This window comes from Rattus rattus, chromosome 7 (genome assembly GCF_011064425.1).
Source record: "Rattus rattus isolate New Zealand chromosome 7, Rrattus_CSIRO_v1, whole genome shotgun sequence".
NCBI lineage: Eukaryota > Metazoa > Chordata > Mammalia > Rodentia > Muridae > Rattus > Rattus rattus.
The window spans coordinates 98465445-98482706 of record NC_046160.1 but is presented as its reverse complement, the minus strand read 5'-3'; the positions used below and the strand labels follow the sequence as shown (position 1 = coordinate 98482706).

General features: G+C 46.2%; 2 protein-coding genes across 3 annotated transcripts in view; one reads left to right on the top strand and one right to left on the bottom strand.

Moving 5' to 3' along the window:
- Window positions 1–6508, top strand: part of Entpd5 (ectonucleoside triphosphate diphosphohydrolase 5 (inactive)) — a 32276-nt gene extending 25768 nt beyond the window's left edge. Inside the window, exon 15 of the mRNA XM_032908121.1 lies at window positions 3127–6508. Coding sequence (XP_032764012.1) covers window positions 3127–3213 — 87 coding nt within the window. The 3' untranslated portion in view covers window positions 3214–6508. The remainder of the gene's footprint in view (window positions 1–3126) is intronic.
- Window positions 6398–17242, bottom strand: Coq6 (coenzyme Q6, monooxygenase). 2 transcript variants are annotated; one of them, XM_032908119.1, is made up of 12 exons: window positions 16991–17240; window positions 13330–13464; window positions 12234–12292; window positions 11733–11856; window positions 10012–10142; window positions 9306–9413; window positions 9162–9224; window positions 8790–8897; window positions 7940–8142; window positions 7749–7864; window positions 7467–7633; window positions 6398–6709 (listed from the first exon to the last, which is right to left on the bottom strand). In XM_032908119.1, the coding sequence occupies exons 1-12, from the start codon at window positions 17175–17177 to the stop codon at window positions 6680–6682; spliced, it is 1431 nt and encodes a 476-aa protein (XP_032764010.1). In that variant the 5' UTR covers window positions 17178–17240; the 3' UTR covers window positions 6398–6679. The 2 variants fall into 2 exon arrangements, 1 of the variants encoding a protein (XP_032764010.1); XR_004388510.1 differs by having other exon boundaries at window positions 6581–6709; window positions 7749–7856; window positions 16991–17242.
- Between the last annotated feature and the right edge of the window lie 20 nt (window positions 17243–17262).

Below are 17262 nucleotides of genomic sequence, written 5' to 3'. Positions count from 1 at the left end.
AACCCTGTGGATGATCATCGTTTGGAGGCCTTTGTTGCACACTAACTGGATAGACTAAAGTTTGTTTCCTAAAAACCTTAGGTTGGCTTTCCTTAATTTTATCTTCTGTCTCTACCTGAGCTTTTTCTTTAGTTGTAATTTTAAATTCCTCTCTTAAAGTCTGTATCCGTGCTTCATATTTCTCTTTCTGTCTTTCCCCTGTTCTTTGAGTTCCTGAATTCTCTGTTCAAGGTTTTGCTTCCACACTTTGAATTTTTCTTTATATTGTACTTCTAATAATTTGTTATCCATTATCTTTTGATTGATTAATTTTAAAAGTTATTCTCTAAGTCTTGCTTCCAAACCTCATTACTTTCTCTCTGCTGTTCAGTATGATCTGTGAGCTGTTGTATGTTCTGTTCTAACATCCTTTCTAGTTTCTGTGTCTATCACTTTCATTTTCATCTTTCTGTCTCTTATTCTGATCTATAATTTTCTGTGTCTTCAATTCTAGTGTTCCTTCTAGGCTACATTGCCAAGATTTAATTTTCTCTTTCTGTTGTTCATGTTGTTCCATAATTACCTGTATCTTCTGTTCTAAGGCTAGAAATTTGCTATTTAGGGCTGTGTGCTGTTGTATGTTCTGTTCTAACATCCTTTCTAGTTCCTGTCTATCACTTTCATTTTCATCTTTCTGTCTCTTATTCTGATCTATAATTTTCTGTGTCTTCAATTCTAGTGTTCCTTCTAGGCTATATTGCCAAGATTTAATTTTCTCTTTCTGTTGTTCATGTTGTTCCATAATTACCTGTATCTTCTGTTCTAAAGCTAGAAATTTGTTATTTAGGGCCCTGTCTTTTGAGAAGATATAGTAAATCAGAAGAATGAATATTGCAATACTGGTAAATGATAAAGTGTCTTTTTCCTCAAAATTCTCAACTGTCAGACCATTCAAAATATCATTCCATAAGGCCCAAAAGATATTCATTATGTTTCTCATCTTTAAGTATCATAAAGTTATATATCTCTCTTACATCAAAGTAGTATCTGATCTGAAGCCCCTTGTACCTTTTTCTCCCTCTGCTTCAGAATACATGCAGTCCTCTCGATTCTTCGTAGACCCTCCAGACCCAGTCAATTCCCAATCCACTAGTACTCCTGCCTATTCTGGGGTTGAGAGGGAAGTAAACTTTTATCTCAGGTTAGTTGAGTTCTAATGGTTTAGTTGGGCGCCATATGTTGTCGTAAATAAATAAAAATAAAGTAAAAGTAAAAATGTATAAACGAAAACCGGGGGTGGAATGTTTTCCCTCAGGGTGTTTTTTCCTGCTAGGGTTCCACCTCCTTCCCCAGATATCTTCTGGATATCTTGGCAGAAACACAACCCAGACACACACTTTCTTATACTGAGACTCTTACACAAAAGAGCATACAACTGGTGTTTTTCCCCTGCTAGGGTTCCCCACCTCAGTGCCCCAGATATCTGCTGGATATCTTGGCATAAACTCAGCCCAGCCACACTTACTTAAATTGAGACTCTTTCTTAAAAAAAAAAACACACTCATTTAGCATTAAAGCAATCCAGCGTCTAGATTTGGCAGATCCACATTACACTGTCCTAATCCCAGTTCCCAAATTACTCATCCCTGCACCTTTTATTTACCAAGTCTCAGCTTCTTCTCCCCCTGGTACCTCTAACTCCTCTCAGTTCCCCATCGTCTCTCAACTCCCTCTTCTTCCTCCTGGCTTCCTTCTCTAACCCCTCCTCCCTCACCTGTCACTCCTCTCCCCCCCCTCCTCAGGTTCCACTCGCTCAACTGTCTCCAACTGTCAACTGTCAACCTAACCTCTGAATCTAATCCCCCTCTCACTCCCAACTCCTACCTCTGCCCAAATCTCACGCTCTTGCCTTTATTTAACAAATTCAGAAAACCCCAAGGCAAACCACAACATTTCCCCCTTTTGTCCAGTTAAAAAACTTTTTTTTCCTATACATAGGTGAACTAAGCATCATTATTACCATTCTGCAATTTACAAAACCAACAATATGCTGATCACCCAGTCCACCAACTCTGTTGGGGCTAGAGAGGTGGCTTAGTGGTTAGGAGCAGTTGCTGCTTTTGCAGAGGGCCCGTTTGGTTCCCAGCATCCACATGGTGGCTCACAGTTACCTGTAACTCCAGTCACAGGACATGTGATTCCTTCTGATCACTGTGGGCACTAGGCACATGCATGGTGCACTTACATGCCTGTGATCAGAACATTGACACACATAAACATATAAATTCTCTATCTTTAGTTATATGTTTTAGGGGGCGGGAGAGATGGCGCCACAGTTAAGAGCACTGGCCACTCTTCGAGGACTGTGTTCAGTTCCTAGCGCTGTGTCAGTGGCTTGCACTATAACTACCTATAAGCCCAGCCCAAGGGATCCATACCGCTGGCCTGCACAGGCAGCTCACTCAATGGACACATTTCACAGGCAGACACTTACATCCACACAAAATTTTTAAAAATAGTAAGACCGAAGATCTTTTTAAAAGATTGATTTTACAATAAATAGCTTACCACAGAGGAAACAGAGCCTGCATGTACTGAAATCTATTGGGAGGGGTAGGAAGGAGTCCAAAGAAGACCACTTCATGGACACCTAACCTCCTTTTCTGTAATTGAGGGGTCAGCTCTGAAGTTCTGTCAATAAAGGTCCTGAACTATCCAGACGACGGGTGCAGAATGCCCCGGTTGGTTGTTAGTGCTCAAGGGAGGGGTGTTTACACAGAATCAGAAAGCTGAGCGTGTGCTTCCCTACCCTAAATACACCCCCAGCTCTTACCCATTCCGTTCCTACCACATCCATGAGCATTAAGTTATGATGTGCCTTATCAGAAACTGGTGATTCAGAAGACAAAGCAAGAGGTGCTGTACTTCTTGTTGCGTTTAAGGAGCATCCAGAGGCTCTCAAGCTGACAGAAAGCTCTGTGTAAAGGCCTGGATAGCACCACTTCCTGAGCATGCTGATGTGGGCACAGTCAGGGCTTGGCCACATGACAGATCTTCCTAAAGGTAGCAGCCGTCCAAAGGCCATATTTGCATAAGTTGAAAACTGCATGAGAGTGTGAAGACTTTTTTTCTCTTCTTCTTCAACAGCTCACAAAGAAAGTGAACAACATAGAGACTGGTTGGGCCTTGGGAGCCACCTTTCACCTGCTCCAGTCCCTGGGTATCACCAGCTGAGGCGAAGCACGTCCTTTGAAACCTGCGTTTCTGAACACTTGTTTTTACAGGAAGGAGTGGACTCAGACATTTTCTGACCTTCTCTGGGAAAAGCCTGGACCGAAACCCGTTAACTGGCTTTATTAGGAGGGAGGGGTTTGTAGATGAGCCCTGCCCTTGAGCCTAGCGATTTGGGCTTAGCTAATTTTGCACATCTAATGTGGATGACTCCCTAACCACTTGGTGGGCATATAGCTGGTACCAGAGTGTAAATCTTTTGAGATTCTTTGTTAAGTTACAGAGTCCTGCAAAGAAAAAAAAAAAGGTTTGGAACTCCACGTTAGAAGCGAGTTCAGAGACAGGTCCCTGGGAACCAAAGAGCAATCTCATTCAACCCTTGAATGCCTCCTTGCTTTGAGTGGTTTTATTTTTGCTTATAAGGGAAATTAAGCTGATTTACCCAAATCCCAGAACACATCAATACTGGTAATTTTTTCCTTCCTCCTACCCTTATTATATTCCCTACCCCAAAAGCCTGGGGAAAAATACCTGGTTTTGCTTTCCATCTATAATTCAAAGAGAGAGGGGAAAAGATACTATATCAGAATTTGTGTGACCCTGTAGCACAACAGATCAACCAAGTTAGAGCTTAGAGTTGTTTTATTTTTAGATAAGGGCCTCGTTATGTTGTTCAGGCTGGCCTGGAACTCAGTGTGTAGCCCAGGTTGCCTTGAATTATCAATTCTCCTGCCTCAGCTCCTGAACCTTGGGCTTACAGGTATGAGCTATTATGCTCATGTCATTTTCAATCCTAGCAGAATGGAGAGTGGCTCCTAACTGCCCAGACTAGAGCTATAAGCAAGGAGACCGTCTGGTTCCAAGGGATGGCTGTTGCCACTCTGGACTTGGAACATTCAGCCCCAGGGATGCCCCTATCCAGTGCCAGCTCTGCCTCCCAAGCAGTGTTTGTAGAATCAAACCCAACCCTAACTTCTCACCTTTGTGTTTCTGTGAAGTACAACTGACCCCTGGTTTTCTCTGTGGTTAGAGGTTAGCGCGTGCTGTGTATCTAAAGATTCCCACTGCTCTCAGTTGGGGGCTGAGGTGTGAAGTGCTGGGGATTGAACCCAGGACTTCTTGAATGTTAAGCACAATGTGCTAGCCTACGCTTTTAAAGTAGTGTGTTCCTGCAAGGCCCTTGCTGAATCTAGCTATTTTCTGAATTTATTGTCTAGCTCAGGATTTCAGATCCCCTTTCCAGTGATACCCAAATTTGATTTGATTGCCTGTTTTGGTCCATGTTGGTATAGGTTGGAACGGTGAGCAACATCAGAGAACCATGTTTTCTCTCAGGACACTTTCTGTGCTGGGGTAGCACAGGCTGTCATGCTCAGCATAGGTGCTCGCTCTGCTGCACTAGTCCTTCAAAGTCGTGGCTTAAAGATTTTAAACTTCTGTCACCATGTTGTTTTTGGGATAACATCACTGGCCTCAGGGTCTCCTGTCGCTTGGCTCCTAACACAGCACTTTACCCTTCCTCCTTTCTTCCCAGGAAGTTTTCATCTCCCCTAACTTAATTTTCGGTCACCTCCTTTTCCTTCCGCTCTTCACAAAGGATGTGACTATGCCTGGGCCCCTGGCAGTCCCTGGGGAACCTTGTTTTTTAAGCCATTACACTGAGTCAATAATGTAAAGAAAGAAAAAGGTATTAGACCAGTAATAGTCCACTAAATGCTATCATAGTTGAGAGAAACCAAGCTGTTTCCCTAAGAGTAAGCTATGCTCACTAAAGATGCCTTTACAACAGGCCTTATGCACAGGCCTGAAGTCCTAGCTCCCTTGGAGCTGAGGCGAGAGGATTACAAGTTATAGGCTTGCTCCGTAACCAGTCTGAGACTGCTCTGGGCACCTCAGTGCAACCCTCAACACTTAAAGGAGAAGTTAGAAGACAGCACTCAGTGGCATGTCAGGCCCTAGACTCAGTCCCCACACTAAAGCAAAGCAGACAACTCCAGTTCTCCACACAGCTGGTCTCTGACACCTTGGGGGACACAAGGGCCCTAGCTATGGAGTGCGTATTCCACAGACACCTATGGTTACCTTGGATACTGCCAAAACTCTTAAATACATGGACTTTTACCTCAGAAACTTGTCTTCAGATATCCTGTTAATCTTCAGTTTTTGTTTGTTTTTGTTTTTTGGAGGAAGGCCTTCTATGTAGCTATGGCTGTCCTAGAATTCACTCTGTAGATCAGGCTGGCCTCAGACTCACTGCCTCTGCTTCTCTAGTATTAGGATGAGAGGTGTGCAGCACCACCACCACCCGGTGATGTGGGCCTTTCTTACTAAGGGGCTTCTATGTTCTGAAGTTCCATCTCTGTGAAAACATTAATATATTTTAAATCCTTGGGATGTGCTCTGGTACATGGTGGGTGCTGTGTGTTATCACTATTACATGAAGAACATCTGAATCACAGAAGTCCTTGCAAAGTGTGCCTTAAATTTCTCATCATTTAAGCTTTTTTTTTTTTTAATACACTGAAGTCAGCATTCATATGAAGGCTCCCTTTTTGAAAAAAGTCACCTTGTCCTGAGAGTCTCTGGCCATCGTTTTTCCAGCACCTGCCATTTTTTATTCTGGGGACGTTTTCTGGGTTTACTGACATCATTACTTTGTTGCTTAGAAAGCTGTTCTGTGAGCAACATCTGTCTGATTCCTTCAAAGCTATTCTAAAACAGTTTAGCTTATCTTCAAAATAAAACTGCTGGGCATGATATTCTGTAGGGTTCTTATCTGACACAGCTCAAGTTTCTTCTGGGGGCCTCTCTTTGAAGTACACACTTCAAAACCCCAAGCACTGAGCCACTCCATGCTAGCTGCTCGCCACCACACATGGAGGGCTTGTGCCGCTGCCCAGCTCCTGACTGGCTCCTGAGGCCTCCCCAACTGTGTGTGCAATCAGGTTACTGCTTTATTACTGGACAGAGCGTGGTATCCCAGAGAGGAGCATAAATAAATTGAACTGCGGAGTGTGATAAGGGAGGGAAATAGCAGTATTAATACGAGCCGGCTGCTATTTACCTTCGTGTCCCCCTTAAACCCCAACTGCTTTTGTCAAAGCCAGTGTTAATTTTAAAACAACAGTCTAACAAAAATGTATTGGGTATTTCTAATTCTTACTCTGTCAAGATAATTATATAAATGTATGACCAGCATTAAAGTACTTTATTTAGAATGGATTGTTACCGAGTGAAATGAGGGAGAGCATCTCGGTGACCTCTGTGTAGTAATAAAAACCTCCTTTGATTGAATAGTTTTCCTTTGGCTTCTTCCTTAGCTGTCACTGTTTTGGCTCCACAGACGCATTAATCAGAAGAGGAAGAGACACAAGTTCCAGTGTAAGTTTATTAGTCCATACTGGGAAGGCTGTGATGTCCCAGGGCTAGGTGTTCTTTGTCATCACCATGGTCCCCAGAAGAGGGGCCCTCATCTACTCGCAAAGGCCATAATCTGTTCCTAGAGAAAAAGGAAAGAAGTGGATAATGCTTGGTTGCCGCAGGAGAGAGGACAGGTGACGTCATAAAGAAATACCCGGGGTGACTAAGGGAGGAACAGGGCAGAAGTCCCACAGAGAACCTTCCAGCAGCCCTGCTTATTTCAGCTGTAGAACAGGGCCGGCATGATGGCTTGGCAGGTAAAAGCACTTGTCACAGGAGCCTGACAGCCTGGGGTCATCACTAATCCCCTGTGGAAGGAGATTAACTCTCGGGGATTGTCTTCTGACCTCCGCATGTTTGCCATGGCGTGCGCACACATGAACACAGGAGCCTGCAGTAAGCATGTGGCATGGGTGCTGGGGACTGAGCTCTGCCGAGCCACCTCCAGTCCTGTTCTGATTTCGTCCTTTATTTATATCTGCTGTGCCTACATGTTACATGCATATCTGCACACCACACGCATGCCCAGTATACTCAGGCCAGAAGGTGTCGGATCCCCTAGGACTGGAGTTACAGATGGCTGAGCCACCACGTGGGGATTGAACCAGGTTCCTCTGGAAGAACATCCAGTGCTCTTACCCACCGAGTCATCTTTCCAGCCATCAGCCCTTTATTCTTAGGTCCTGCCTAACTTCCCAATTATTGCTTAGATATGGACACCAGTAAACCCCGCAGAGTCCCTTATTCAGTCATCTGGGAAGGTGTGGCTCTGCAGATAGTGGCACATGCTTTTAATCTCAAGAAATTTAGAATTTTTGTAGTCTTCGGCCACTTACTTTGAGAGGAGACACTGCATTAGTGGCCTGCAGGCCCCAGGTCCTGAGCAACACTAGCGGAGTGGCACTGGTAGAGTAGAGCCTTTTCAGCAGGTCAGTAGCAGCCAGAAGAGCAGTATTATGACGCTGTCGGTCTGTTTCATAGCCTGTGAGGTGGCTCATGGAGCCTGGGGTTAAAAAGCAAAAGCAAAGACAAACCCTTACCCAGTAATAAAGATTTCCTCTAGCTTCCAGCAGACTCTGCTGCACCTCTACCTGAGGTCAGGGGACCTGGATCCTTACCTAAGTCCTTGCCATTGAAGGCTGCTGTACTGAGATAATGAATCAAGCTGGAAATATCCCCGAAGCCCATGTTGACACCTTGTCCTGCAAGTGGATGGACTCTGTGGGCTGCATCACTAAGAATAAAGCAACACTCAGGTGTGGCCTCCAGCAAACAGAGAAAGCAGTGGCCTACTCCATGACAGTCTTACCCGATGAGGGCCACCCGAGGCCGGACGTACTCCACAGCATGTCCCAGCCCCAGAGGAAAGAGGGCTCTGCTCTTGGCATCCACCTTGGCTATGCTTGGGGGCAGCTGGCGGGCAGAGACCTTAGTGGGCTTCAGAAGGGCGACAGCATGGTGCACCATGGCACTAGCTGAGTCGACGAAGTCTGTGTGGTGAACATCACTCCACTGCACGCCATCAGCCCCCAGTGGTGGAATACAATTAGTGACCAGGAAACAAACACTCACCAAAAAACTGAACCGTTTTCATACCTGAAGCTAAGGTACTGCTATGTAACAAGCCTAATGAGCGATGAGCCCTCCTGGCAGGTTTTATTTAGGATCATGCCCAAGTATTCCTGGGTTGGCCTCTGACTAAAACTCAACGTTACCACTCGCTAGTTCTTAGCAATGGTCACAAAGGAACTAGAGCGCCACTCGCTCACCCTGTGCTCTCCTTCGGGCTCTTAAGCTTAGGTGAGGCACAGAACACCCATGAACCCGCCTCTCTGTTCCGCATCATCCTATGCATGCATCTGTTATGGAACTTAGATTGCCTTTCTCTCTCACTTGGAAGCTGGGGGTTCCCAAAGGCAGAGGCTCTCCAGAGCCTGTTACCCAGAAGGCCCTACACCACTGAGAAATGTCCACTAAATGACCCAAGTACCTTGGGAGGCCTTCCTATCAGCGCAGTGGCCCACAGCTTCCATTGTTATGCATTTTATTTTCCTCTGTGCCCTCCAAGTCCACACCCAGGACTCTGCATTTGCTAAGAGGAAGCTGCATGGTACCTCTTCCTCATCACACCTCATCACAGCTGGACAAGGGACACTTACAAAGGCCGAGTTGATGGCATCCACGAACTCTTCCTCATGCATGCTGACCAGCTCGGCTGCATGGGCATGTGACGTGGACCACACCAAGGAACTCAGGGTATCTGAGAGCTGTATCAAAAGAAGCGCATCAGCCTGGTGTGACGCATGCCTGCAACCACAGCACACAGCAGCACGAGTGAGCGTCAGGCCAGTGGGGACAGAGCAACACAAACCGCTCTTCCGAACCTGGGCGTTTTCAAGCAATGGAGACTGAGCAAAGGAAGCAATGCATTCTGGGAGCAGAGCCCAGTAAACCAGGCTAACAGAAAGGAAAGTTCTTAAGACTAAGGCAGGCAGGCCACCTTTGAGCTAACTGGCCAGAGGATCTCTTACCGGGAGCAGAGCAATAGGCCCAGAGGGAAGAAATCTCTGCCAGGCTACATTGTTTTCTGTGGCCTAGAATAAAAGAGAATTCTTGTAAGGGGTGGGTGCTGAGTGCTCAGGACAAGGTCCCCAATGGGCCGCTAGAGAGATTACCTCTGATAAGTGGAGAGTGGCTACCACAGCAGACTGGTCGTAGTTCCAGCCAACATTCTGGATCCCAGCAGCTTGCCTCACTCCTGAGTTGTGCCCATCAGCACCAATCTGCACGGAGACAAGAGCTGCTAAGTTTCAAACCACTTTATGCATCACACTGCTCCCGAAGTTTCTCGGTCCTTCTATCTAGTCCTAGCTTTAAGCCCTGACTATGGTGGGAAACTATCAGGCCTGTCCCACTGACAGCCCCTAGAGGGAAGCCCTAACAATGGGATGACAGCCTGAGCTAACAGCACCAAAGTGGCTTTCTGAACCAAAAGGTGCTGGCAACAGCCATATTCAGGCAGAGTCTCTGGACACATGAACTAGAGAGAGAAGTTGGGCACAGAACCTGCACTGGGGTCAGGAACAAGAGCTCCGAGGAGTTAAATGCACTGTGACTTCTGTGACGAGGGAAAGAACAGCCTGACTCCAACACTCTTGTTCCGTCCTGTCCTGGGAGTCTGGCAATCCTATGCTAAGCTGGCCCATGAGGTTGCTTGCAGTACAGGAGGGGTAAGACCATCTTAGCTCTAGCTGCCTTCAATAAGGACTCCTTCTAGAAATAATAACCTAACATCGACCCATGGCTCCATTTGGAACCAGAGACTCTAGAGTGTAAGGTGTGCGCATGCAAGACCCCTGTCAAAGGAAGAACTTCAACTACCAACAGCTTGGTCTGGAGGGTGCTGCCATCACCTAGGGTAATATGGACCCAAGGGCTGGAGTCTGCCAAGGAAAATGGACCAGGCCAGGCATAGCCAACAGCTTTGCTCTCGTAGAGAACCTTCACTCGATCTGCAAGAGAAGAGAAAGAGAAGCAAACGTCAGAAAGGTGGGTCAAAGAGAGGGCAAACTGTAAGTGATCTAAAAGCAAGGTCTCTGGCCAGTCCTGTCCTCTCATTTACTGATAAGCAAGAAAAGATCTAAAAGGAACTCAAACAGTTAGTGCTCTGGCCCAGGAACTGCCGGTAAAGAACAGAAGCCGGGGAACAGCCTGATGTTAGAAAGTTAGAAAGAGAAAGCCCAGCCCAGCACAGTGGACCATGCCTTTAATCCTAGCAGATGAAGGTACATCTCTGAGTTTGAGCCAACCTGGTCTACTTAGGGAGTTCTAGACCAGCCAAGGCTACACAGAGAAACCCTATCTCAACAATTTCCTTAATATACACATTGGGTGCTGGGGGACGGAATTCTAGCCTGGTTCTCTTCCCAGTTTCATTCTGCATCTGAGCTAGCAGGAGGGGACACCACAGGCTGAAATATACTCTAGCCTTCCAGAGTTGTTTCTTTGGTTTGTTTTCTGTTTGCTTTTTGAAAAAAGGTTTCTGTGTAGTCTTGTCTGTCCTGAAACTCACTCTATACCAGGCTGAGTCAAGAGATCTGCCTCTGCCTCCAGAGTGCTAGGATTACTTAAAGGCATGTGCCACCACCACCCCGACATCATATTATCTTACTAGGTGCTAAGATGTCATTAGATGAGCATAACAAATGTGGGTGTGTAATCTCAGGGAACAATGGCTGCAGATGACAAGAACAAATTACAGATTTAAATAGCTTGAAGAGGGATAAGGATGTAGGCAGGTCAATGGAAAGTCACTTGCCTAACATAACTGTAAATCCTAGCTTCAATCCTACGCAGTCAGTCACTCTACACACACACACACACACACACAGAGTGATGGAGCCCAAGGTTACACACTAGACAACTGATGTACCACTATTACAAAACTCCTAATTTTTTTTTCAAGATAGGGTTTCCTCTGTGTAGCCCTGGCTGCTCTGGAACTCGATCTGTAGACCAGGCTAGCCTCGAACTCAGAGCTCCACCTGCCCCTGCCCCTGCCTCCCGAGTGCCAGGACTAAAGGTGTGCTCCACCGCCCATGGCAACTGCTTTTACCTTCCTGCGGTGGTCTGTTCTCAACAGTTCAGACGGGTGATGAAACCATTGTGTCAATGTGCTGGATTCTTCTCACTTAGCAGCACCTTTCTGAGATTCAGTCACAATGGACTAGTAACACAATCCCTTTTATTGCCAAATAACATTTCATTGTATAGATATGTCAAATTGTATTTCTTTATTCATCAGTTAATAGAATTTACCAACTTTCTGGAAGTTGGTAAATAGTGTTGTGAATATTTTGTGTACAGCTTTTGTGTGGATAGATGGTTACTGTTCTGAGTTTTCCGGTACTCAGGACTGATGCGGGTCTTGAGAAAGCTAGGCAATCACTCCAGCCTCAGCTCTTTCCCCAGCTCTTACTTACCAGCCTCTGCCTCCTGTGTGCTGGCATTAAAGTGTGCCACCATGCCTGGCTACAGTATCTGAGGAAGGGTCTTTCCCTCTGGCAGTCGCTTCCCAGAGAGGAAGTGGAGATGGAGCTCACCTGCCACCGCCTCCAGCTGCTTGGTGATGGCGTGCATGATGACGTCATTTTCCACTATATAGCCCATGTCATCCAAGTTATCCTTGTCGAACATTATCAAAGCCTCTGAGCAGGAGTCCCAAACCTGCAAACACAAAGGAAAGTGCATCCACACCAAAGAACAGGAAACACAGGTCCAACCCGAAGATGAATACGATTTCCAGGGCGAGGAGCAGCAGAGCACACACTGTCAGCCTCTTGGCAGCATAGAAAGTGAGACTCTCGGTCAGGAATGTAGGCACATCTGTGACCCCAACTCCTGGGAAGTGGATACAGGTGGTCAGCAAGTCTCACCCACATCCCTTATCTCAAAACGACCAAATTAATTAACTAAAAAGTAAGCAGATTCTCAAGAATGCCCCCACACTAATTTAAATTTGGTTCACAGAAAGCCTAGAGCAAGCAGACAAGGTAACATGAGACAGACAAGCCACCCCGACACAGTAAAGGGCAAGGAGGCACCTGCATCCGCCGGAAGGCTTTGCAACGCATATTGCAGATGTGGTCCCATGCACCAAAACCTACGAAAGAAACACAGTGACCGCACGTGACCTGGGTCAGGCCCCCACACAGTGACCTCACGTGACCTGGGCCGGGCCCCCCTCTGGCCTCTCCATCCTGTTAAGTAGGAGGAGGCTCTCAGTGTTCTCCAAAAACTGTGTGTGTTAGGGACAACGCCCTCCTCTCTCAGGCCCAGATTATAAAGCACAAAAAGACCCAACGGGACAGATCACAGTAAAGTAGCAAGGGCTCAAAAGGGAAAACTAAACTGATATCATTCTTTTGTCTTACTAGCTCATTAGTTAAAAACATTCTAAAGACTGTTTTTTTCAAGTCTTCATGGCACTGAGTAAAATTTATTCTTTGAAGAAATAATTACTTTGAAGAAGTATCTACCGAGGGCCAGTTGTAATTTTAGGTCCAGAGCAGACCAAACGCCCTTGTGCAGCTAATATTCTAGTGGAGGGACAGACAGCATGAACACACACACAATATAACATCAGGTAGCAGTTCCATAAGGACGAAGCTGCACAAACTGCGAGGTAGCAGCACTCTGAACCTAACAGCTGGTTTCACCCCAGCACCATGTAAAACTTTAGTGGTGATGCCTCATACAGTCCCAGCAGTAGGACATTTAAAGCTGCATAAAGTCACAGAAGAGCTCGATCTTAGAATGGTTTCAGACAGGATGGCCTGGGGTGGACCACCTAGCACAAACATAAAGTCAACTCATGTATGGCCTCCTCACCAACAACAGAAGGGCATTAAAATGTAGACTCCCCAGCCTGGGTGAGGACTGACTCGGAACAAGGTTCACCATTAGGCCAGAGATGCAGGAGACCAAACAGTAATGGCCTACTATTTACGTGAGGGTCACATGATGGATGCCCGTGTCCCAGGAATGTCCTCCCGAGACCTGACACATCTTCCACTGTGACCACGCCCACCTGCTCCCTCCTCACCGTGGTTTCTCTCACACTGTCCCGGTCCCGTGACCGCCCTACTGAACGCACTGGAGAGCTGAGGAAAGGACCCCGGAGACAGGCTCACTACTCACTGCTGAGAAGGGTTGCGGAGCCAGGGGATATGGAGCTGACTCTGTTGCTGTAAGTTTCTGACAGTTTCTCCAGCCTTTTCTTCGGACCCGCTTCCAGTAATAGGATTTTCTTGTCATGAAAGTGAATATCATGTCCTAAAGAAGAAAAAAATTAACATTTTAAATAATCTTACAGAAGGCAAGGACGTACTACACAGTAGGGTGACTACATCTAAAAATGATGGGCTATACATTTAAAAGCTACTTTAAAGTCTTCATAAATAATAAATTTAAGAGAATAAATGTTTAGGCAGATTTAAAATTATGCAACATATGCATGGATCAAAATATTACAAGGTACAGCATTAATATGTGTAATTTTCATGTTTTAAGTCTTCAATGAGAAACAAATATAAACCAGCTCCAGGGTCTCACTCCTGGAAGCTAAGGCAGGAGGATAACCATGAATTCAGTCAGCCAAGGCAACAGAATGAGAACGTGTCTCAAAAGCAAACAAAAGACAAGACACCAACAGAAAGTGAAAAAGAAAACCAACTGGTCCCTTAGCCTTGGGAATGAAATTCTAGCCTGGGGACATAGCTCCGTGGTGCTGTGCGAGGTCCTAGTTCAATCCTCGGTACTGTGGAAATAGTCATTCCAGTTCCCTAGGAAGGAGCTACGCACTGTCCTGAGCACCAAGACCGTCCTGCCATTTCACCTGAGACGGCCACCCTGCACAAGTAAGGCTTCCCCAGACAGAATGCACTACACCACACACAAAGATGCAAATAATAATTTATTGCCAACACGTAGACTTCACTAGGAAGGAAGCCTGGAAACCAAAACTCTGTCCATCCAATTCTTAGCCTTAGAGTGAACTCACTAAAACTGACGCTTCGTTGTCTGGGATGCACACAGCTCAATGGTGTAACGCAAGCCTCACGGGTACATCTAAATGGTGTGGCATGGGCCTCACACATGCACGGCCTTGGGTTTCATTTCCAGGCTGTAACCCCATAGTCACTGGCACACGGAGAAAGTGGGGGGGGGGAGGCGAGAGCTGGACAGAAATGTAACATGGAGTATTTTAAGACAGCACTCTTCAATGGGCCTTTGCATTTCAGAGGATAGAGCAATTGGTGTCACCCATAAATTCCACATGCTCCTGTAGGCATTGTCCCTGCGCACTGGTGGTGAAGAGGCACCATTATGACCAGCTCAGGAGTGGTAAAAACCCAAGTGGCTGCAATGGAGCAGGCAGTGAGTAGCATTCAACCTGGCAGGGCTGATCCCTCTTGCTAAGCAGCAGTTCCACAGGAAGGAGAGACCCAGACATGCTTGCCCAAAAACACAGTCTTCTAGTCTCCCCAGTACTCTGCCCTCGCTCTGTGTAATCCTAGCCTTGCTTCCTCGGTGTATTCTCCACTGCAGACACTTTGGCCCAGCACGGGTCAGCTGCTTGATCTTCTACAAGGGAGCTTTCCTTTCACACTTCCTTCTGCTGGTTGTCTGTGTCCTTTGCTAGGTCACACATTCCCCACATTCTCCCCTTACAGTATTATTTCCAGGTGCAAACCCACAGAGTAGGCACTGTCTGTCTGTTGCAAGACACACAGGAAAACTAAAAGGAAAAAGAATTAGATTAAACACATTATAAAATACACAGGTGATGTATTTTTTCTAACAGCTATTTAATGTAATTTTTTAATTAAAAAAAGGGGGGGGAGTTTAGCTCAGTGGTAGAGTGCTTGCCAGCAAGTGCAAGGCCCGGGTTCGGGTCCTCAGCTCCAAAAAAAAGGCCTAGAAATCACGTGAGAGTCCTGGCTACCCAGAGGCTAGAGGAGGAGGAGGAGGAGACTCAAAATAAAACCCAAAGAATGGTACATTGGATTTAAGAATGGAACTTAGGGAATTATGCAGGGAACTATTCCCAAACTCAAATGTTAGAAGGAAATGCAAGCCTAAAACAACAATCAGCTGTGAGTTTTAGGAAGAATTAAGGAAAACAGGGGACTTAAGGGGGAAATTAGTAAGCGTCTTTATGACTCCGGAGTAACAGTGAGTGCTTGGGATCCCAGCATTTGGGAGGCAGAGGCAGGGCATCAGTTAAAGGTCCAGACCAGTCAAGGGTACACAGCACCTTATTTCAAAGACAAACAAAAACCTATTGGAAATGTATTTACATATTTTTGTTTGTTTTGGAGGTTTTGTAGTCCATGTAGCCCAAAGATGGCTTTGAACTTCTGATCCTCCTGCCTATCTCCCAAAAAACACCATGCTTTTAACTACCACGATTTCAATGGTCACTCCTGAGTTCCATGAGAGAGACAGAAAAGCAAACAATAACAAAACAGAATTGTGTTGTGAACGTCAGTAAAAAGAGCTGCTGCCTTCCCTCCCCGTGATGCTCAGGAAAGAGCAAGAAAAGGATACAGTACAAATGAAACACACACAAAAACCTAGCAGGAGCGAGTCACCAAAATAGGAACGCTAAAGTTTCAAAGGGGTCAGAAATGACACCAAACCCAACACAAGAGCAAGCCACCAAAATGTAAACGTTAACATTTCAAAGGGGCCGGAAATGGTGCTACGTCGTGCCAGCATTGGGTACATTTATTCAACACCATTGGTCATTGGGGAAATATATACACAAACCACTTCCTACTCATTTAAGAAGACAAACAAAACGGCAGCAGATAGTGCTGTCAGGGCCTAGAGAAACTGGAGCACTCATACTGTCAATGATAATATAAACTGGCCCACGCACTCGAAGTCTGGCAGATCGTCACAACATCAGAGTTACCACATAAGCCCAAAATCTCACTAGTGGATAGCCTCGAGGTAATCAACACGATGTCCACACCAAAGCTTGCACACAAAACGTCCCTACTAGCATTATTTGCTATAGGCCAATAGTGAGAAACAATCACATATTCAACAGTTGACAAATTGAGTCAACTAAATGTGGTGTGCATACGGCTTCACGAGGATTGCTTCAGCCCTCAAAGCAAAAGCTGTTCTGATACATGTTACAACATGGATTAACCTCTAAAACACCGAGTAATATCTCCAGCTACAGACAACTATCCAGAAACGGTAAATCTACAGACAGAAAGTAGGAGTGTCTCTAGGGCTGAGAGGATGAGCAGAAATTAGGAGTGACATCTAATGAGTTCCAAGACTTTTTTGCTTTTTGGTTTTTCAGACTAAGGAAAATGTATTAAAACGTATTGTAGTGGCTGAATAGCTCTGCAAAATACTAAAAACTCACTGGACTGCATGCTTTAAGTGGGAGAAATTAAAACTACAGGAACGTTATCTTAATAAAGCAGCTTTAGGACCAGGAGGGAGCGCAGGCTTTAATCCCCGCACTCAGAAGACAGAGGAACATGACCTCGGTGATTTCGACGTCTAGCAGATCTACCCTCAGATGCCACAAAGACCGATGCCTCCCAAGGTGCTCATAAACAATCCTGGACAGTCCTCAAGGGTCGGATTACAAAGGCCCGCCCATTAGTGATCCCGCAGGACTGAAACCTCATGCCAATCCCGAGGACTCTCCCGGAAGGACAGTGAGCAAACCACCAGGTCTGGCATGCTAGGTCTTTGGACAGCGTCCCGATTCCCACTGGGAGCATCGTACCTCCACAGTTCCCCTACCCCACGGTCCAGATGCACCTACCCAAGGCACAAGCCATGGCAGAGCCCACCAGGCCTCCTCCTGACACCACCACATCGTACACGGAGTCTGTCGAGGAGCTCGCCCATCGCCGACAGGCAACTAGTGGGCCTCCTCTGGCTGCAAGTTGCGCGGTACTCCACCAGCGAACACAGAGCAAACCTGCCATGGGGCCAATGCGGGCCGCCATAAAGACTCCAGCCTACGTCCGCGACCCGGACTTCTTGCTGATAGGTCCTGAAAAGTGCTTCCGGGGCACAGCCTTCAACCTTGGG

What these genes read in the sequence shown, in the direction of transcription:
- Coq6 (XM_032908119.1), bottom strand. Translation starts at nt 17,177, where the DNA reads ATGGCGGCCCGCATTGGCCCCATGGCAGGTTTGCTCTGTGTTCGCTGG. An exon ending in GCAGCTGGAGGCGGTGGCAG is followed by an intron (nt 10,143 to 11,732) that starts GTGAGCTCCATC and finishes CTTCTCTTGCAG; the next exon opens with ATCGAGTGAAGGTTCTCTAC. An exon ending in CTTCAATGGCAAGGACTTAG is followed by an intron (nt 7,634 to 7,748) that starts GTAAGGATCCAG and finishes TTTTAACCCCAG; the next exon opens with GCTCCATGAGCCACCTCACA.